Source organism: Globicephala melas, chromosome 5, assembly GCF_963455315.2.
Source record: "Globicephala melas chromosome 5, mGloMel1.2, whole genome shotgun sequence".
In the NCBI taxonomy this organism is placed as follows: Eukaryota; Metazoa; Chordata; class Mammalia; order Artiodactyla; family Delphinidae; genus Globicephala; species Globicephala melas.
Window position 1 is genome coordinate 43,183,836 of NC_083318.1, and position 23,469 is coordinate 43,207,304.

The 23,469-nt window shown below is 41.3% G+C and overlaps 1 protein-coding gene across 1 annotated transcript in view; it reads right to left on the reverse strand.

Annotated features, from left to right (window-relative positions):
• PROM1 (prominin 1) overlaps positions 1-23,469 on the reverse strand; it is a 90,897-nt gene that overhangs the window by 41,624 nt on the left and 25,804 nt on the right. Inside the window, exons 2-5 of the mRNA XM_030864272.2 lie at positions 17,477-17,532; positions 14,064-14,090; positions 11,814-12,019; positions 3,218-3,338 (exon numbers count right to left, since the gene is read on the reverse strand). Of these exons, the coding sequence (XP_030720132.1) occupies positions 3,218-3,338; positions 11,814-12,019; positions 14,064-14,090; positions 17,477-17,532 (410 nt within the window). The remainder of the gene's footprint in view (positions 1-3,217; positions 3,339-11,813; positions 12,020-14,063; positions 14,091-17,476; positions 17,533-23,469) is intronic.

Consider the following 23,469-nt stretch of genomic DNA (forward strand, 5'->3'; position numbering starts at 1 on the left):
GGCTTGGCTGGGGACAAACGGATCCCTCTCTCTATGTGGTCTCTCCTCCCAAGCGGCCAGGCTGGGTGTTTTCACGTAGTGGTCCCGCTAGCAAGAGGACAAGAGTAGACACTGCAAGGCCTTTGGAAGCCTAAGGTCAAAACTAGCACAAGGTCACGTCTACTTCATTCGTTTGGTCAAAGCGGGTCACAGACACATCCAAGATTTGAGGGGATGGAAAACAGATCCACCTCTTGAAAGGAGGAACTGCAGAGAATTTGAGGTCGTGTGAAATCTACCACCCTAGAATCATTTTACTTAGCAGCTATTACTGACCTCTGCTGGGGCCACACACCCTTCTGCCTACTGTGTCTTTGTGGGTCTGCTTCCCCACACCCTCTGCAACCCTGGATGTTACCACTTTTAAATAAAATAACTATTGCCCATCTTCCTAGTGAAAATGTGCATTATTATTTAATTGTTCATTTCTCCAATTACTAGAATAAGGTTAACTTGCAAATGAAACAACAGACAAAGGATTAATCTCCAAAATATACAAAGAGCTCATGGAGCTCAATATCAAAAAAACAAACAACCCTATTAAAAAATGGGCAGAAGACCTAAGTAGACATTTCACCAAAGAAGACATACAGATGGCCAAGAGACACATGAAAAGATGCTCAACACCACTAATCATTAGAGAAATGCAAATCAGAACCACAATGAGGTATCACCTCACACCGCTCACAATGGTCATCATCAAAAAGTCTACAAACAATAAATGCTGGAGAGGGTGTGCGAAAAGGGAACCCTCCTGTGCTGTTGGTGGGAATGTAAATTGATACAGTCACTATGGAGAGCAGCACGGAGGTTCCTTAAAAAACTAAAAATAGAACTACCATATGACCCAGCAATCCCACTACTGGGCATGTACCCTGAGAAAACCATAATTCAAAAAGAGTCATGTACCACAATGTTCATTGTCGCTCTATTTACAATCGCCAGGACATGGAAGCAACCTAAGTGTCTACTGACAGATGAATGGGTAAAGAAGATGTGGCACATATATACAATGGAATATTACTCAGCCATAAAAAGAAACGAAATTGAGTTGTTTGTAGTGAGGTGGATGGACCTAGAGACTGTCATACAGAATGAAGTAAGTCAGAAAAAGAAAAATAAATACCGTATGCTAACACATATATATGGAATCTACAAAAAAAAAAAAAAGGTACTGACGAACCTAGTGGCAGAGCCGGAATAAAGACACAGACATAGCGAATGGACTTGAGGACATGGTGGGGAGGGGGAAGCTGGGGCGAAGTGAGAGTAGTATCGACATATATACACTACTGAATGTAAAATAGTTACCTAGTGGGAAGCAGCTGCATAGCACAGGGAGATCAGCTCTGTGCTTTGCGAGGACGTAGAGGGGTGGAATAGGGAGGGTGGGAGGGAGGCTCAAGAGGGAGGGGATATGGGGATATATGTATGCATATGGCTGATTCACCTTGTTGTACAACAGAAACTAACACAGCATTGTGAAGCAATTATACTCCAATAAAGATGTATTAAAAATAATTTTATGATGTTTGGGACCAGTTATATTTCCTCGTAAATCAATTATTGACATTCTCTGCCCAATTTTTTATCGATTTGCTAGAGCTCTTTCATATATTTTGAACTACATAAGTTTCCCCCAAAGCCATAACACTTTAGTCTCTTTCCAAGATTATGAAAGCAATCCCAACGTCACCAGCCATGATTGCTATGTGTTTAACTTTGCCAACTTTTTAGGAAACAGATTTTACTTTGGCATCTTTAGAACGATAGGTAAAAAATATTATGAATTTTACTCACAAACTGGGGAAATGAAGCATTTCCCTCTCTGCACAGGCTATAAAGCTGAATAAAGTTAGCTTCTATAATCTCAATATTAAAAATTCCTGCACTCCTTGAATTTTTAGTTCCAACCACATATTAAAAAACCAGTACCATATTTAATGTGTTGCAATTTTTTAGAGCATATTAAACCTGTAAGAACACATCCCTGTGTAAGGAAGCCCATGGATTCTGGCAGGCTCTTATTAGTGAATCTAATAGGATAGCATCCTTCTCTCTGCATGTTGGCTCAGCATCATATATTTGACGGTTTCTGCTGAGAGGTTTTTATTTATTTATTTATTTAATTTTTGGCTGCGTTGGGTCTTCGTTGCTGCGTGCGGGCTTTCTCTAGCTGCAGCGAGCGAGGGCTACTCTTTGTTGTGGTGCACGGGCTTCTCATTGCGGAGGCTTCTCTTGTTGCAGAGCATGGGCTCTAGGCCTGCGGGCTGCAGTGCTGTGACTCATGGGCTCTAGAGGGCAGGCTCATAAGTTGTGGCGCATGGGCTTAGTTGCTCTGCGGCATGTGGGATCTTCCCAGACCAGGGCTCAAACCCGTGTCCTCTGCATTGGCAGGAAGATTCTTAACCACTGTGCCACCAGGGAAGCCCCATGACTTTTTTTAAAAAGAAAAATCTTTGGTGCCACTGTCCTTTCTTTTTCACAATATCATTAACTCCCCATCGTTTGCTTGAAGTTACTCCGGTAATGAAACCTTTCTGTTTTATAAACACTTATTTGCTAATATCTGTATAGATGTGTAAAATTCCTTGGGAAGGAGAGACACACACACACATGCACAGAAGTTGTCTCTGGGGACAGGGTGACCTGAGGGTATCTTTTTTCTGTATCCCAGAAGCACATTGATGCTTTGCCTATTCAGAACATCTTTTTTAAAAACCTCTCAGCAGAGGGCTTCCCTGGTGGCGCAGTGGTTAAGAATCCGCCTGCCGATTCAGGGGGCACAGGTTCGAGCCCTGGTCCAACTAGAGAAAGCCCGCGTGCAGCAACAAAGACCAACACAGCCAAAAATAAATAAATAAAATTGAAAAAGTCATGAGACCTTTAAAATGGTTAAGCACTTTTATAATAAGTAATATAATTATATGGTATACCTTAATAAAAGAAATAAAGTAAAATGAAATAAAATAAAAACACCAATTCTGAAATTATGCTTTGTACTCTTTTGAAAATCACTTGCTAGGCCTTTATTCCTCTACCTTTAAAATTAAAAGACAACACCTGTCTACAATGATTATAGGGTTTCCAGAAGGTCCAAATAAGATTCCAAATATATACAGGAACTCCCACAGGCCTCAAACACAAAGCATCATGGGATATAGATTGTGGTCCTTACCCCTGGAGTTGCATTCAGGAGGGTTCTCAAGTCGTTGAAATTACTTTCTGACAATTTCCGAGTCTTTTCAATGTGAGTCCTTATGTGTTGGTTCGCCACAAAACCATAGATGATACCAAAGCTGCAGGAAAAGGAAAGGAGAGCATTTACTGTGGGAGCCATGGCCGTGGCCAGGTGCAGAGCAGCCCACAGCCGGGAGAAGGCGGAAGGTCTTCCTGTGCAGAGAACCCCTGCTCCTCAAGCCCAGCCCCTCCACTGCTACAGGCTTCCTGCCTCCATCGCAAAATCCACGCACCACCAAATGTGGGCCACAGAACAAGACTCAGTCCTCTCAGAGAAGTCCTCTCCTTGAATATCCATTCAAGACACGTTGCTCAGTTAAATATGAGTCTTATAAATGGAACAATGTTCAGGAAATAGAAGTTACAAAGGTTATAAGACAGGGTGTGGAATACAGTCCCACTTCTGTACAGATGCGAATGTAGGTATACACTCTCCATGCAGGGCGTGCGCGCGCGCACACACACACACACACACACACACACACACACACACACACTACGTGCATACCTCTGCTCCCCTCAAGAAGACTGTCAGGAAAAATACTAAAATGATAAGAATGGTTTGGGCTTTCTAATGTTTTTGGTTAATCTAATTGTCTTTGTTAGCTACTGCATTGTCCAGGTTGAAAGGAAATGTGAATTACTTTAGCATTAAAATACTATATAAGCTGCAAGCCATAGAGTATACACCGTCTCCTTCCACTTTATGTGAAGTACAAAATCAAACAAAATGATGGTGCCAAAAGTCAGTGGTTATATTCGGGGGAGGGGTGGGTAATGGTGTAGTTAGTGTGTTCACTTCATAGAAATTCGCACATATGTGCTTATGATAGGAACACTTTTCTCCATATAAAATGCACTTCAATAGAGTTTCAAAAACACTACATGAGGGCTTCCCTGGTGGCACAGTGGTTAAGAATCCGCCTGCCAATGCAGGGGACACAGGTTCGAGCCCTGGTCCGGGAAGATCCCACATGCTGTGGAGCAACGAAGCCCGTGGGCCACAGCTACTGAGCCTGCGCTCTAGGGCCCGTGAGCCACAACTACTTAAGTCCATGCTTCTAGAGCCCGTGCTCCACAACAAGAGAAGCCACCGAAATGAGAAGCCTGCACACCTGCAACGAAGAGTAGCCCCTGCTCGCCACAACTAGAGAAAGCCTGTGTGCAGCAACGAAGACCCAAAGCAGCCAAAAATAAATAAATAAATAAAAACACCACATGAGAGGCATCTTACATGAAAAGCTACACTACATGAAAACAACAACCATATTTTTCGAGCCATCTGAAATGTCTACGTTTAATCATTTTAAGAGCTCTTAATGTCTACTAATTACTAACAATCCCCTGACAAATTAATTTGACCAACTGGTTTGTTTTTGTGTCAAGGCCTTTAAACATTAAAATGTTACATTTAAGATTGCTAATCACCAAGGCCCTGTTGGATTTAGCCACTAGATGGCAGCAAGAAATTATATAAACTCATAACACACCCTACAGAAGTTACCTCCAGAAGTTAACAAAATTTTTAGTTTGTAATAAATTGTTAGTTTGTAACCATCCAATGGAAGGTGTAACTATGTTTCTAGAAGAAAATTTTGCAAATAATACGCAAACTTTTGGGGAAAAATTCTGATGGAGAATATGAATACTTCTGCTTCTTCACCAAAAGCAACATCTTAAGCATGATGCATTCATATATTTACAGGTATGATGGCCAACTGCCCACTTTTGCACGAAAAGTCCCACATTCCCAGGAAACCTCTCAGTCTTGGGTAATTGGGGAGTCATTTGCCCCATTTCTGTCATGAGTCATTCCAAGGAGCATTGCTCGTGTGGTTACCAAAGGGGAAGGGGGAGGGGGATAAATTAGAAGGCTGAGATTTACATATACACACTACTATATATAAAATAGATAACCAACAAGGGGCTACTGTATAGCAGAGGGAACTATACTCAATATTTTGTAATAACCTATAAGGGAAAAGAATCTGAAAAATAATATATATATATCTCACCATGCCATACACCTGAAACTAACATGATAATGTAAATCAACTATACTTCAATAAAAAAATTAAAAAAATTTAAAAGATAGAGAAATAAACCTATTTTCCCATAGCAATATTACATAGGTGCATTGCCTTTCCAAACTAATCCCCCGAAGTCTGTAACACAATGTTGAACAACATTTCTTATGGTTAACAAGGTGCAGTGGGGACTCCCCTGGTGGTGCAGAGATTAAGAATCCGCCTGCCAATGCAGGGGACACAGGTTCAAGCCCTGGTCCAGGAAGATCCCACATGCCACGGAGCAACTAAGCCTGTGCTCCACAACTACTGATACTGTGCTCTAGAGCCCTCGAGCCACAACTACTGAGCCCACGTGAGACAACTACTGAAGCCCGCGCACCTAGAGCCCGTGCTCCACAACAAGAGAAGCCACTACAGTGAGAAGCCCGCAGACCACAAGGAAGAGTAGACACCGCTCGCCACAACTAGAGAAAGCCCGCGCACAGCAATGAGGACCCAACACAGCCAAAAATGAATAATAAATAAATTAAAAAAAAAAAACAACCAAGGTGCAGTGGAATATGCAATAAAGGAGGAACATGAGACTTGGGTTCTGGTCTCACAACTGCCACTAACTCATACTGTGTGAGCTTGAGAATGTCCCTTCCCTCTGTGAGCTTCAGTTGGCAGCAAAAACTAGAAATTAGATTAGATCAGTGCTTCGCAGACTGCAAAGGAGAGGGGTACTGGATGTCCACAAGGTGTCTTCAATTTTTTTTAAGTTTGGGTTCATGTTGATGATAATCTTTAAAAGATCTAATTAACAATATCCTCTGACATTTGAAGGGACCACCTTAGAATCCATTTTTGTCGGTCTCAAGTCTGCATTGGTATTTATGAGGCTGGCATTACACCACAGCAATAATAGTTATTAAATGATTCACTCATGCAAAATAAGGCCAAACGACCCAAAATAATGACTTTGGAGTAGTGTCAACAGAAGGGGAAAAAAAGCTGAGTCATAGTAATGTACCTGGGACTTTATGTACCATGCCAATTTTCAACCATTCTGCACCATGACAAGTCAGGATCACCACCTGAATATACCTGCTCACCAGAGGATTTCACACTGGGGGCCCTTGCTCTCTCCCCATCATGTCCAAATTATTTGTCATTCGTCATGTTCCAGACCCATTTTTCTCATATAAGTCAAAGTGAACTTGGGAAACAAACAGCAAGTCCAAGTCCATGTGGCTTTCCCTGAACCCCCTAGATAGGAGAAGGACGTCTTGCCTTGAACTCCCGGAGGTCTCGCCCTGAAGTTCTGATGGGTTTTTCTTACTTCATACTCTATTTTGCCTTCATTTCCACCTATGTTTAACTTCCCTAAAAAGAGGTGGAAACTGCTTCTTTGTAAACCTTGGGTAATGCAGGGTCTCGTATCCTCAGTGGGTGATCAGTGAAGGCAGATTTAAGGACTGGGCTTGTTTCATCTGATCCATTTAGAAGATTAGCCATATGTTCAGAATGTCCAAGTCAGAAACTATCTTTGTTCCTTTATTGAATAAATGCTGTTACTCCAAAAATCATCAATCAGTAAACACAGCATTGCAATACAATGCTGAATTTCAATACACCGTATTTAAAAGGACACATTTCTGTTACTCAGTTATAGATCTAATTAAAATGAAAGCATTAATCATTTTTAAAAAACTGTACTAAACAGAATTCTGGGATAGAATTTAGCAACTTTCAAAGCTGATTTTCACACTCATAACTCATTGTAAATTTTATATTTAAATTAAAGACAGCAAATTCAAATGCCTACACAGGCAGGCAGAAAGCATGAAGGGCAAAGTGCCTGGTATGGACCTGTGGGAGCTGGAGATAAAGATGGGGGTCGGGCAGATGCTCTGTGGCTCCAGTAAGGGCTACCATGATGGAAGAAGACCAGATCTTCCCATTATTCACAAAAATCTGGGAATCTGGATTCATATGTAAAATCTCCCATTTCAAATTTTTTTCCCCATTTTTAAATATTAGCAACAAATCAAAGAAAACAATTTTAAATACTACACAAACCAATTGATGGTCTCCATTTGTAATCCCAAATTTAAAACCCTTAGTTAAACACAAATAGAGAATTTAAAAGTTATTCTTTTTGTTGTTGTTGATTTAGACATTCCTTATTATTCAATGTTCCTTTAAGCATGCACACAAAAAAATCACATGAAATTAATGTTTTGTTTTGTTGTTTTTAACACCAGTCAACTATTAGGATATGACAATGAGGGAAATTCACCTCACACAAAAAGGGAATAAAATTTCAATCAAATGATAGTCAAATGACTATCAATTCTCTGGCATTGACACAAAAGCCTTTAAGCTACCGAAAATTTTATGTAGTACAACAAAATCTCTTGAAATTTTTAGCAGAAGATAGGAATTTATTTTTATGACATATTAGCACTATAACTTCTGTATTTTATATGGACAGACCGATTTTCTCTACTTAAAAGTAAATACTTAAAGTTTTTAGAGTATGGCTAAACATTTAGGATTTGTAGCAGTTTTTTTCTACCAATTTCTACTGACAATGAAATTAGCCAGTAAGAGCCAAATAAATGCTCTGTCTGTAACTGATCTCTTACTTTTTAAAGATAATTTTTCAATTTCGATTTCAACTTTATATAACTAATTCTCTCATTAAACAAGTCTCATGATTTCCAAGGCATGCTAGCTCAATTTCTTTTCTGGAAGCTTGTGGTCTCCACACCAGGAATTGACATCACATTGCAACAACAACAACAACAAAAAAAAAAAAAAAAAAAAAGGACTTTGAAAATAGCCACCTTCCTGAAAAGGACTGGGATTCAGTTTCACCACAGTAATTGGCAAATGCTGACTTTTGGGAAACTTAGAAATAACCTCTATTCTGGAGAAATAAAGGCACAGCTGTTCCTTTTTGTTGTTGCTTATAACCTTTTTGAAATTCTGAAAAATGCAGTGATGACAAATGCAAAGGAACGGAGAGAAAAATTGGCTTTTTCTGGAGTAAGACACATCTGCTTAAACAGTCCACAGTGAGACGTGGAAATGTAATCTTCTGCTGATGGTCAAACAGACTTACGTAAACATATGTCAACGTCTATGGAATTCAAACACTCTGCAGCTGCCTTTGGGAAAGCTCAAATGGAAAAAGAATATGACCACATATATTCCACACATATTAGGGGATCTTTCTCATTAACACCTATGCCTTTCTCAATTAAAAAGAAAAGATTTCAAAATTTTTAATAAAATGGGATGGATGAAAAATCAAGACTAATTTAAAAACCAACTTCTTTTTAAATTGTAACAGTATTCAGCCACAAAAAGGAACTGAGCCTGATAAAAGGCGAGTAGACCGCTCTGGGCTTCTGAAAGAATTTTTTAAAAATCATATACAAAGATTATTTATCACTAGTATCCAAGCTCTGCTGAGGTCGGTGGAAGCAGAGGCTAATACCTCGTTTTCTTTCTCTTTCCGCCTTCTAATTTTGTGGACATTCTTTCCCCTCTTATTTCATTCTAATCTTCTGATTTTGTGGACATAAGTTTCTTCTCCTTTTTATCTAATCATAATATGGAAATTTCTGTTTTCTCCTGGTCTTTAATCTTCTTGGCTAGTTCTGATTACGTGAAAACAATTACTCAACTCATGCTGTTGAAGATACTTGCAAACCAGTAGGTGTTCTAAAATGATGACATCAAAATAGCTATTTAAATTAAAAAAAAATTCAAAGCAAAGAAGTTTAAACTTCTAGTCTGAATTCAAAGTAAACAAAACAATCTCAAATACTACTCTTATTTAGACCTATTTATAATCCTTATATAAATTCAATGTATTATGTGAAATAAATTAGTTTAAATTTGTCACTTAGCCTCAAATAGTTGATCAACTTTGGTTTAATTGTACTGAAATTTAAAATTGTTATATTAATTAATAAGTTTTACTCGGGTGGGGAAAATATCTTAGCTGACTGTGTAGGATAGAATCACAGATTTCTTTTTAAAGAATTTTCTAAACTAAAATATACTCAGGAGAAAAAAAACTTACCTAAATGTGTCTGATGGGTCTGAGTTCTCAACAATAAAAGATATATTTAGCATTCATTTTATATAAAATGAAAGCCAAGTTTACTTCTGACATTGTAACTTTAATGTTTATATATCTTTGTATTTAAAACCTCATATAAATAATTCAATCAGTTCAGGGTGAACTATAAAGTATATATTGCATAATTATATGTAATGCAAATAAGAGTGCAATTTAAAAACAGAAACCCAATACAGGACATATGTTCCATTAAAAAAACTGAAAGCCCATTATTACATACGTGAACATTTATTTGGGTAAATGAGTACATGCAATAAAGAATTTTCCTGAAGTTACATCATATGTATTTATATCAAGTGAAAATTCTTAACTTGTTAAATAAATAATCATGCTAACAGGAAGCCCTCAGGGCAAGTATTTTCAAAAGGCACTTTGTCACCTGAGCCTCATCTTTGATGTCTAGGGTATACAAAAAGGAAGACACACGGCTGTCCAAGTCTTTGGATGAATGAAGGATGTAAGTTTCAGGCTTAAAGGACATGCACAAAGGTCTGAATGGTCTTTGGGCTATAACGGACATTCTTCTGGTAGCTGGGGGGAGGTCACTACTCCCACAGCTGTAGGGTCTGTACATTCCTGAAAATCCTTCAAACACAAAGCAGAGAGACAGGGGAAATCTGTAATTACCACTGCCCCCATCCTAAGCTGCCTTTCAGAATTCAATGTGAAGAAGAAGTTAAATTCAAATTATGGACAGAGAGAACAGGGACACAGAGGGAAACAGGAGAGAGAGAGACAGAGAAACCCACACCCCCGTCTTGCAGATGAAACACACCCACAAAAACTACCTAGTGGTTAAACAAGGGTGCATGAAATTAGCTAACACATTCACTTGGATCCTGTTTATAAGTATACTGTTAAGGTCTATTTTTTTTTCTTTTCAACATCTTTATTGGAGTATAATTGCTTTACAATGGTGTGTTCGTTTCTGCTATATAACAAAGTGAATCAGCTATACATATACATATATCCCCATATCCCCTCCCTCTTGCGTCTCCCTCCCTCCCACCCTCCATATCCCACCCCTCTAGGTGGTCACAAAGCACCGAGCTGATCTCCCTGTGCTATGCGGCTGCTTCCCACTAGCTATCTACTTTACATTTGGTAGTGTATATATGTCCATGCCACTCTCTCACTCCGTCCCAGCTTACCCTTCCCCCTCCCCATGTCCTGAAGTCCATTCTCTACGTCTGTGTTAAGGTCTATTATTTCACTATTTTCAGCAGAAGGATATCTGTTCAATAAAACTGACTGCTTTGGAATCAGTAGCAGTGCACTGGCTTTTGCTTTTTGTGGGGAATTTTTGGTTTTCTAAATTTAATTTTTGGTGTACTTAATTCAGTAAGTAATACTTGAGTGTGGTAGATAATTCAAAAGAAACAAGAAGTCTGGTTGCAGTAAGAAGCGAGTTCGCTTCCCTCCCCTTCACAGCCACCAATTTCCTTCTCAGAGGCAACTCGCCTGGCCAGGGTCTCGGCAATCCTTTCACATGGTCTCTATGCAAACATAACCAAGTGTTCACATCCCCCTCCTTTTTTGTTTTTAATCACTGGTGTTGTGTTCTACACGTGGTCTACAAACTGCTTTTCTCACTGCATCTCACCTGGGGACTGTTTCGTATCAGCAACTCTAGAATTGGGAGATTGGGATCGACATGTATACACTAATATGTGTAAAATAGATAACTAATAAGAACCTGCTGTTTAAAAATAAAGATTGTTTTTTAAGTTCCTAATAAAAATGAGAAAAATAAAAAACAAAAAAAACTGGGCATATAATTAGAAAGTTAACTCCATCCAACAATATTCTCCAATTCCCCAATTCAGGGACTCTACCCATCTGTATGGCACAGGGAACTATACTCAGTATTTTGTAATAACCCATAAGGGAAAAGAATCTGAAAGCAAATACATATATTTATATATATATATAAAAATAACTGAATCACTGTGCTGTACACCTGAAACTAACATAATATTGTAAATCAACGATACTTCAATTAAAAAAAAATTTCCTTGCAAAAGATCCCTTCGGACGTACAAATCAACTAGAAATACTTGCTCTGCCTTCCTGCATGCTGCCTGTTTCGAGAGAGCTATTTAAGAGGAAGGAGGTCCCAGATTTATCAGGATGGCTTCAAAATGAAAAAAACCACGGGGTTGGCTTATCACATAAACTAGAGCAGCCTGGTTACAGCACTAATTTCTGCTTATAGTGATGTGCTGGGCAAGCATTTTTGCTCTCTCTTTTCTGTTTTCTGTTTTTTGTATTTTGTTGTTGTTTCCAACTCATGCTCAACAGTTAAAACACAAGAGATTTCTCATCAACCTAAAACACAATCAGCTGTTGTCCAAGATGCTACTTGCCTTATAAATATACAAATCACCAAGAGGGAGAGTGTGAAGTAGCTCTTGAGGGCGGCCCCATTTTTCTTCTGTCGCTGGTGCATTTCTCCACCACACTTGTTACAGCAACGACACAAACTAAAGACAAACCCCACCAGAGGCATCAGAATAATGAACAGCAATCCCAGGACAGCACAGATAATAATCCCGATCTCATAGTAGATAATCTGCAAGTCAAACAAAAGAAACAGCACATACTGTAACATAAAATTACACGTAGAACATTCCACAGTGTACACATTCCATGCTTTTTAAGCTATTTGCCATCATAAGTTAAATCTTGAGGGGTGTGTGTGTGTGTGTGTGTGTGTGTGTGTGTGTGTGTGTCCATTTTGAAGATCCTTCTTGAAACAAAGGAAGCAGAGATCTGAGTTACCAGAATATGGGATCAAGCACTTACTACCTTCTTTCAACTTTGGGAAAATAGCCAAATTCAGGGTCAAGTTGCAAATGGTGTCATTTCAACCCCAAAGGTATTTTGTTTGTTTTTAAACGGCATGACAAATTTTGGCAGAAGTCCTTGCATAATGAATAATCTATACCAAGGATGTTTTTCACCAGAAAGATAGAACTAGTAATAGTTATTAAGGATTCAAAGTAGTTTGGATTGGATCGATTAATGACAAGTTCATATTTTGTTATGAAAGAATCTGGAATATATCTAAATTTAGAAAAAAAGGCTCAGACTTTCCAAATCAGACATGTTACTCACAGGCCACTCAGTTTCCCCACCCATGTACTGGGAATAAAATACGTACCTTATAAGGTACGTATAAGGTACATATAATAAAATAGGTACCTTATACGTACCTTGTGAACATTGCAGATAATGTATGATTAGTGATGAGGTGCTATGGAAAGTACCTGGCGTGGAGCAGACACTTGCTAAGTGCCCCTTTCAGGCTGCTGAGCCCAGCCTCACTAGCTAAGTCTCAGATAGCTCCTAGGTTCCTAGGTACTAGCACAATAGCTAGACACAATCAAGTGACCTAAACCTATTTTCATAATCACTGATGGCTTTATTCCAGGCTAAATAAAAATTAATGCAACAGGATGATAAAACTCGTTCTCATTCCAATTCATGTGTGCAGTTACTCACATTTCCATAAAGCAAGACACTTTAAAAGAATGGCAGAAAATTACAGGTTGGCGGTTTGCAACCTGTAATGGTTTGTAATGGACCAGCTAGATAACAATACATTCTGAAGCCAAGCTGAGCAAAGGAAAACGAAACCCAAGCCTTGTTCCTTGAAGCAAATGTGATGTCTTAGGAGAGAGCAGTGAACTTGGAGTCAGAGGACCTGCTTTAAATCCCAGCAGGGGCGGCTTTTAATTCTCTAAACTAGGAAATGTGACATTAGCATTAATGTCATCAGCATATTGTGAGGGACAGATAATTAAATGAGTTAATGTGTAAACAACTAGCAAAGTGCCCAGCACACAGCAAATGTTCAGTCAGTATTAGCTAACTCGTGGGCAAACGCTTATGTGTATTAAGCAAGGTGCACATGGCACTTGAATATTATCTACTTCCATATTAAGGTTAAAATGCTAAAAAGAAAAAAAGTGATTGCAATTTTGATGCAGCCTTCTTAAGGTAAGTTGGACACCACGGCCATGAAAAGTCGTTATTTGCTGGTGTGTAACCCACCCTTGAAGACTCACATCATTGGCCAACTGAGAAGCCAGCTCCAGACACTCCAAATTCTTACTTACTTTGCTATCTTTCTCAGCAAATAGTCTAAATTGTTACTATTTTTAGAAATTGTTTCTGGGAATTTCCTGGTGGTCCAGTGGTTAGGACTCCACGCTTCCACTGCAGGGGGCATGGGTTTGATCCCTGGTCGGGAAACTAAGATCCTGCAAGCTGCATGGCGCAGCCAGAAAAAAAGTTGTAACACTGAACCCCAAAGTCTGGCCAAGATCTGGCAAGAACCTAAATTATTTCCTGATATACCAAGATCTCCAGAGTGCTTTGTGGATGGACTGTGTTGAAGAGAAGCTCAAGGTTTAAATTTGCAGATGGGTTGCTCTTCTTTCGTGGGCTACAAAAGCTGAAAGAGAAGATGGAAGATGATGGCAGAAACAAAAAGGAAACAATTTAAAAGTCATCACAGTGGAGATGACAGTGAACAGAAAGTTCTGGCAAAAGCGTCACACCACTCGCGGGCTTTAGACGGAGCAACGTGAAACAACAAGTGAGGACTTTACCTTCAGAATCAAGACTACATTTTCTGGCTGAGGAAGTCAAAGCCGTCGCAGAGTTTGTGCAAGCAGAGGCAGCGTGCATCAAGAAAACAGAAAACATTACTGGAGTCATTAACCGCAACTGAGACCATTAATATCCCACACAGAGGAGATCAAGGGAGGGGAGGATGACACAAGACCGGAACATAAAGGGAGCATTTATTAGACAAACAGGGTTTTGGGTACAGTCAAGCTCTAGGGCTCACATTTGGATTTACACTGGATTTCTTGAAAGGTTCTTAATCAGTATGCTAATTAGTTATGGACAAGGGGAACCAGAGGGAAAGTTATAAATGCTTAACACACAACCACAACCACATGGTCTCCATGAAACAGAGAATCAGGGGCTGCCTAGAACCCCAGAGCCCAAGGCACCAACTTCCAAGTGTCCTTTTTAAAATGACAATCTTATGGTATCATTCCCTTGTTTAACAGCATTCCATGGAGTCCCACCATGTTTAATTCAAACTCCTCCACGTGGTCCTATGTTATTTAATGCTGGCTTCACGTCCCCATTCTTCTTGAGCACTCGAGTCCCCAGAAAGCATCATGGTCTCTCTCCCTTTCCTCACTTTGGGCTCCCTCTTGCTTGAACCTTATTCCCACCACTCTTCCGCCGATGAAACTCAAGTCTGAGTTTGGATGTTGCTTTCTCCAGGAAGTCTGTCTTGATAACGACGTCTGGGTTTGCTGTACATCCCTCCTTCCTGATGCCATGGAGTCCTACACTTGTCCTTTCACAGTGCTCACCTCATTTGCTCAATTTATAAGACTATCCTTCTTTTTGGAAGAGGGAGGTGACACACGTATGAAGAGGGACAGAGTCATTATTGTTGTTATAGTTGACTTAAAATGTCCTCATGTGGTTAAATAAAATTATGTGGCTCCATGGTGTTCCCCGGATGACGTTTTTCAAATTGTCTGGTCCAGGAAATCCAAGTTTGGAAGCCATTGCCTTAGCTGGTAGATTTTCACAGGTGCGGAAGAACAATGTTTGTGACGGTAATAACCTTTAAAGGCAGCATCATCTGAAATGTTGGGATGGGCAGTTCATGTAACATGCCCCTGGGGACCCACAGGGCATCTTGAGTGACCCCAGCCTCCCTTCCTGGGTCTGGGCCCCACGGGCTTGTTACCTCCCAACCTCACCAATCATAAACCCCTCACAGTGTGTGTTAAAAACACTCACTTCAGGCCCCTCCCCTGGAGAAGTGTCAGGGGATTTGGGTAAGACCAGGAATCTGTCTTTAAAACAAGTCCCGTGTCGTGATTATGATTAAGTGCCTCTTCAGTCTTGGTGTATAAATACCTCAACTCTTTCACCTTCCCACGGGCTTATTCCCACACCAGTGTCTTCGGTGTCTAGCACAGCTCCTCTAACAGGATGGAGCTCTGTTGCCCCCAGTGGCGGGTGGCGGAATGATACACCCTCTACAGGCGGCCCTCCCTCCACTGTGTCACCTCCCCCTTCACAGCCAGGGTTCCCTGCACCTCCCAAATAAGTGACTTGCCCTGGAGTCCCTGACTCAGGGTCGGGTCTGCTTCGGGGACTCTGACCAAACACACCCAGCATTTATCTCCCTAAAGCCAATCAGAAAGCTCTCTTCCCAAGGAGCCTTGGCTTCTTTGGTGTCTTTGCTTAACCAAATCCCTCTACCTTGGATAACTGGAAAACATGATCCAATTCCACACCTAGGGTAGGATTCCGTTCATTTATGTGGGCCCAGTTCTGGCTCCTTTCTCTACACCAGCTCCACCCAAACGGTTTTTATCCATTTGTAAAGACACCTGAGGTGGAGAGGAGATCAGGAAGTAGGGGGTCCCCCAGCTTACAGGAACTCCAAGTCTAATATCGAGCCAACCATAAAGGACTCGTCCAACCGAGAGTCCTGCCATGGACGGTGGCAGCCAACTCCGGCTCATACTTGTCAGGCTGCTGAGAGTGACCTCAGAGTCTGAGGACCTGGTCCTCTAAGGCTTGGGCCCAGCCTCTCACGCCCAACTCGTTCCTTGCCAGAGCTAACTGGCATTCAGGTGCTAACGGCATGCAAATTTTCAATATAAATATAAAAGCAAAGGTCGTTTTATTCTGCCCAGGGAAGCAGGCACACGTGGGCAATCATGTTTGGAAGATATAAATGAAGCCAGTGGCATTGAAGAATGAAAATGCTTTCTGTGGTAGGAGGGAAGGTGTAGGCACTAGTGTGTATCTGGCTCATCCTCTTTTATACACATAAATGGCCTTGAGATGAGGACTTCCTCTTTGGCTTCTGCATTCATTTTTCCCTTAAGTATCATTTTATTGCAAATTGAGAATATGCAGCCACTGTTCCCACCACTGGGCAAGAGTTCACGGCTGTCACACCCGCTGGAGACACTGTCATTCACCTTTGTTGTGCTGGCCATTAAATAAATAAAAGTCCACTGGTACCTTTATTGTTGTCTTGACAACCACCTTTGTACCAGGAAAGGATGGAACGAATCGTCTGACCCTGCAGGACTAATAGCTTGACAAACAGATTCAACTAATTTTTATTATCCTAACATTCAATGCAAAAACATTCGTCTGTTTATTTCATTGGCAGCCGACATTCATCATAGGCCAAAATCGAAATAACACACTCTTCTGTTTAGGTAAGTTAATCTCGTGGATGCAAACAGAGTGAATTAACAGCACCTTAGCCCTCACCCTAACCCTAACCTTGGTATTAAGTAGAGACATGAAAGGTGCCTGGATACTTTCTGACAATACTGTTGTCCACTCATCTGAGTGAGGCCTCCAAGGCCCTCCCCTGATCTGGCCTCAGCTCACCTGTCCTTCCCCTTCCTCTCACCCACCGTCTCCATCCCCGTGCTTCTTCCCCTCACACCTCATCCTCTGCTCACGTGGTCCCCACAGCTTGGAACGCCAGCAAAGCCGCCTCCCCACCTGTTCAGCCCTGCTTATCTTTTTAACAACAAGCTCCCACATCACTTCCTTGTGGAAGAGCTCTGGTAAGAATTAATTCTTTTTCTTCTACAAGTATGCATGTGTATGTGAAAAGTACGCATGCCTGCTTCTAGGGACGTTCAAACCATTCCATTTAGTTAAGGGGTTCTCATCCCTTGTCTAAAAAACGTAGCATAAGACTTCCTTTAAGGAAATTTTAGTTTTTCAATAACATACAGCTTGAAAGGCGAATGTTTCTTCAAATGCTACTTTTGAAATTTCTGGTGTAGTTCAAATGGGATTTATAAGGCATTTCAATACTCCATTAGTCAAGAAAGGTTACTAAATTCACAGGTAAAACAACTAGTTGTTTAAAGATTTACTTTCAAATCAGCCAAAGTTTTGCTCATATTTATTTTCTGCTAACAAATTCATCCATCAAAATTACCTTCTCATAATCCGTTGACAGGTCAAACTCCTTCTGTACAACTTTTCTTAAAATATCTGGGGGAAAAAAGCCACAAAACAATGGCACGATTACCTTTTCAGCAAAAATATAAAATGCATATTTAGAAAATAAAGGTCTCTATGTGCTCACAAATGATTGAACCTCAAGAGAGTATTCTTATACTTTTATTCCTCTTTCTTAGTGCAAGTAAATAATTGACCTAATGAGGCTCTAACCAGAAGCAAAGAATGGAGAACAAATATTTTCGACCTACGATTTTGCCAGTGGCAAAATTAGAGGGTTGCCATCTTTAAGAGTTTTCAGTTTCTCACAGAACGCCTTAATATTTACCAGCAAACTACATACACCTCATCAACAGTCACTAATAAAATGTTACATTGATATTGCTAATTCTTTTTTGTCAATAAATCAAGTTTAATTAATTATTATTTATTAAATTGCCAACACCGCCCCACCCATATGTTGATTCTGCCTGCTCAGCCATACAAACTACAAGAGCAGAGCGACAGAAACCATATGGTCTCCAAAGCCTCAAATCTTTATTATCTGGCCCTTCACAGAAAAAGGCTGCCCTCCTGGTCTATATGAACATGTTGACAGGACACTGAATCACAAGGTTTAAAGTTTTAATGTGACCAGGGCGCATGATTTTTGCTGGTTAATATACGTAAGCCAAGTTGGACTGACAGCACCACTAGCCACAGGAGATAATGAATCTCTAAACTCTAAATGTGATGTTTCTTTTAAGTTGGAAAATGCATTAACATTTGCACGCAGATTAGGAACATCAGATTTCCTTAGGGAATTGACTCCATTTATCCCTACTGTTTTTTGCCCCATAGCCCATGAAATTGCTTTCTTAATTATTTGGAACCACAAATGCAATTTATTCTTTAATACTTCTACTACATAATATTTTACAAATGAAAGGAATCTTACAGTTAACCTAATCCGAGAGCTCTGAACATGAGACGTCCCTCTCCATTCTCCAAGCAGTGCAAGAAAAACCCAAAATGCTAAGCAAAACTGACTTTTTCTGGGCATGCTCATTTGGGGCATTTTAAAATTCTCACATAGCTCAGGAGCCACCTCGTATCCTGATTCCCCCATCTAGTAATGATATAGCAGAGCTGATGGCCGGATAGGGAGGGTGACGTCTAAAATCAGTGATTTGTGAGGCCAGACCCAGGCCCAGGTCTTCCTTCCCCTGGTGCGAGGTCCTTCCCACACTGCACATTGTCTTCTGCCCCAGGAATGAGCTTCTGGAATGCTAGGACTGTATCCCGTATAAGCACTTCCAAAGTATACTACTGGGGGTCGCAAATGAAACCCCACGGTGAACCCTTTTTTAAAGCAAAGACATTCACATGTACAGGCCAGGAAACAAAGCAAGCCACTTCCCCACAGGGTCTTCTGGAAAACAACTTCCCACCTGCACGGAGCAGATAGATACGTGGATCAGACCTGTAAAGGATGTGCTGCAGGAACAGAGATTTTCAAACTGGTAGGGAACCCTGGGAACCCTAGAGTTTCTCCAAGGTACCTTGGGGGCAACCCAGGATCACAGGTGTTCTCCGGCCTTGAACCAGTCTCTTTGCTTTAGTCTGCTGCACACACGTAACAGGCGCTGCTCTAGTAGAGCTCTGTGGAGGTGAGCCAATGCCAGAGAACATGGCTTGTGTACCCATGGCAACCTCTGGGAAACAGTGACATTCCTCTCTGTCAAACAGATGCCCCCATCAGTTTGCTTGAAGACTCAGCCCCTCCTGAGTCCTTCTGAGATGCTGGTGGTCCTGGGTGTCCCAGGCATGGTCCAAACTACATCCAACGACAACACTCACTGGCAGGTGATCCCTGTCCTTTGGCTGCCAGCTGGCCCTGACCCTCTGGCGAAGCTGATCCTTGCTGTACTGGCTAAAAACCCATCCCAAGACTTTGGAGCAGAGATGATCTCCCTTCCCGTGGTTTACAGTAGCACTGTCTTACAGAAATCTATCTCAAGCCACATAAGTAATTTCAAATTTTCTAGTAGTTCCATTTAAAAACATGATTAGTTTAAAATTAATTTTAATATGTTTTACTTACTCCGAATATATGCAAAGTAGTATCATTTCAAGATATCATCAGTGTAAATATTAATGAGCTATTTACAGTCTTATTTTCATACTAAGAGTTCAGAAGCCGGTGTCAATGCCCTTTAGTTCAGACAAGCTACAGTTCAGGTGCTCCATGGACACACGTGGTTAGTGGCTCCCGCACTGGACAGCACAGGCCCAGAGGCGGCAGATAACCCTGCCCACTCTCACCCCGGAGCAATTCCATTTCCCCCAAAGCCTCAAGGCCTCTATCTGTTTCCTTAATGCCCCCTCCTTCCCAGCATCCCCTGTCACAAAAACACAGAATGGGCGTCCTTCACGCTCAGGACCACAATATCCATTTTTCCCTTGGCTTCCCTGTGTATCTCTAATTAAGCGGCTCTTAATCAGGGTGAGTGAACATCACAAATGCCTGTACAGCACAACCTAAGCATCTTTACTTGACAAGCCCCGACATTAACCTTCTGCTGCTCACACCTCATCCGGGAGCCCATGGGACCCCACACTAGGAAATTCTATCTCAGATCTAATAGGTTCACTCCTGGTGAGAACTTTGAATCCATTACAGTCCATCTCAGAAAGCACGTGGAAGAACCGGGGTCTCACTTCTGCCCCACACTTTTCATGGTTCCCAAGTGTCACACTCGTTCTACTGCATCCCAGTCCTTTGCCTTTGTCTTTCCTGGCCAGCTCATAGAAGGCTTCTGGTGGAAACCGTCTCAGCCTCTGGGTCGCCTGCATCCTCATGGTGGAGGGGGCCGTGGACAGGATGTGACCACTGGTTGGCTTGCGAGCTGGACCCAGGCACTCAGAAGCTGCTCACCCCTCCCCTGCCCGTGGAACGTCCGTTCTGCCCACCCATCCCACACTATGACTGGGTTCAAGGATGCAATCTTGAGAGAGTAATGTGTAGTTGAGACCATCTGAATGGGCTACATAACTGAATCCAGTTGAGACCACTACATGAACTTTTAAGATTCAGGCAGGTGGGTGCGGAGATCTACTCATCTTACAGCTGCTCAAGACAAGCCTCGTAAGGAAGTTCCCTTCCTTCTTAAACCTGCCACCGTCCCATCTGGAGGGCTCCGCCTCTTACTCAGTCCCTCCTTGCCCCCCAGTTTCAGATATCACTTGGGTCCCTCCCAAGGCTGTGAAGCAATCCCTCAGCAAGTTCCAGGGCTCCAGAGCTGTCTGTGGTGTGGATGCTGCACAAACACAATACTTCTTTACCAAAAAAAAAAAAAGAAAAAAGAAAAAATGCTGCTTCCGCTCCATAGATCAGACAGGACCCCTGAATACTGTGCCTAGTTCCTTGTATTGCCTGGTGGGTATTAGCCATCAGCACGCAGGTGGCACAGAGCCCCAAACAGAGAACATGCAAACTGGAAACCTCGGCTTCGCCTTGGTGCTCACCAAAGATGACCGTACCGTGACCAACACCAGCTCTGAGAGCTTCCAAACGAACAGATTCAACCCTAACATTCTCCATTGTGTCTACCTGCTTCTTCTCAGCCCTGAGAAGCCGTGCACAGCTCAAAGCAGGTTGTAAAATGATGTCATGATGGCAGTGGGTTCTGTTTGTTGCACGAATCCTGGTGACTTAAACCTGACCTAGTCTTCGGGTCATTCAACAATATTCAACCACCATGTCAAGCGCCTACAGGGTGCCAGGTGCTGTGATCATGATAGAAAGGAGTAAGACCTCTTGCTTGAGAAACCACGGTCTTCTCCTGCCCTCCGTGAGACTTCAGTGTGGACAATAGTGACCCTTTGTCCTTCCAGAACTGAGGGAGGATCTGCTGAGATGGGGCCTGAAAGGCACCGAGCACCGGATTGGACAGCTCCAGGAGGCCGGTGAGTTCTCCTTGCCCTGAGCTCGGAGGGTGGTCCGGCCACCTTTTTCATGCCCTGCTCCATTTCTCACTGTATCTTTCCATGCTCTTTTCCATAACATAATAGTTGCCTCTTAAGGTACAGCAGTGGGAGGGAAATATGTAAGCAGGCAGATGAGAAAGTTATTTTCATGGCAGAAGACTGTTTCTCAGCATCTGACTCTGTGGGTCTTCCTGGAATGACAGGGACTGTCTGTCAGCCTCTCTGTGCTCAGCCCCTAGACCTTACAGTGTCTTCTTATCTGGGACTTACTTTAAATTTCATGTGATGATGGAAATTAAGAAATGTTGCAGCAAGAGCGAATTCTGACCCCTTGGTTATACCACCAGGTTACAAAGTAGTTTGGTTTTGTTTTTGGCTCTTCGTGTGTGTGTGTGTGTGTGTGTGTGTGTGTGTGTGTGTGTGTGTAACTTCTCTATGAGTTTTTTGATGTCTGAAGCTACACAAGCAACACAAAATAAGAAAAGTGTCTTGTGCAGGATCCATCTATAACAGACTCATCTTCCTCATCTTTGACAAGATATTTGTTCCTAACTGGTTTCTTTTAATACATATGTAGGTTCTGAACCAAGCCAGGCAAAGTGCAAGTTCACTTTTGGAATGTTCTCTCACAAAATGGATAGAGAACTTAAAAACCCCAGTTGTTGGCAGGTCATTTATCAGATTTGTGACAAATTTAAGGGCTCCTGGAAAGATTTTGCTGATAATATCTATTTGACAACTCAATTAAGTTAGGTCTCTTAATTTAAAAATGTACCACGGGCTTCTCTGGTGGCGCAGTGGTTAAGAATCTGCCTGCCAGTGCAGGGGACACGGCTTTGATCCCTAGTCCGGGAAGATCCACCTGATGCAGAGCAACTAAGCCTGTGTGCCACAACTACTGAGCCTGCGCTCTAGAGCCCGTGCTCCATGACTACTGAAGCCCACGCACCTAGAGCCCGTGCTCCGCAACAAGAGAAGCCACGGCAATGAGAAGCCCATGCACTGCAACTAAGAGTAGCCCCTGTTCACTGCAACTAGAGAGGGTCCACGTGCAGTGAAGAAGACCCAACACAGCCAAAAAAAAATGTATCACACCTTTCATCTTCTAAATTGTGTTCCTGCCATTTACTGGGGACAGAATCTCCCCAAAGTGCGAAACTATATTAAGAAGTATTTTTGATAAAGATATTTTTATTTCTGATATAAAATAGGCATTTAGTATGTTGTAAATCACTCTACTATATGTAAAACAATATTATTATAATGCAGTTCTTGCTAAAATATTATATATAATGTTAATTTTGTTCATAGTTGTTAATTTTTCTGCCAAAAGTATTCGAATTTTAGGTTGCTTTGTTTTAAAAGGCTTTAGAAAAGCCTTTTAGTCAAGTCTTATATTCAGGTTATTTTAATTTCTACCTGATGTTTTCTAGTTTCTTTGACCAGATGCAACACTATGGGATTATTAACATTAAACCTAAAATTAAGTTATAGACTTAGAAGTATTATGGTGTAAGCATTAAAATTAGAGAGTAAAATGTTCAGAACAGGTTTTTCTATATGAACAAATGTTAGAAGGTGAATCATTATTTTTTCCTAAATATCAGGTTAAATTTGTTATTGTACTTTGAACTCTTATTAATAAAAAATTACCCACACACAGAGTTAGCCCTCTTGGGCACTTAAAGTGTTTACCTGGAAATGTGATTAATTAAGAGCATAAATAGTGTTAAGTGTCCCCCTGTGGAGATGCCCACAGTGTCCCCCATTGACCCCCAGTGGCACTCTTTTATACTCACAGGGTCTGGGGGTCTCTGTACTAAGAATGACTTAATCTGTTAATTTGTGCATTAAATCAACACTGGTCAAAGTGAAAGAGATTATTCACATTTTTACTAAAGCTATTAGTTTTATAAGTAGAATAAAACAATATTCAAGTTCAATTTAAAGTCCTACCAACACTGGGCTTCTAAATACATAACTTTAGTAAATTAAACATTA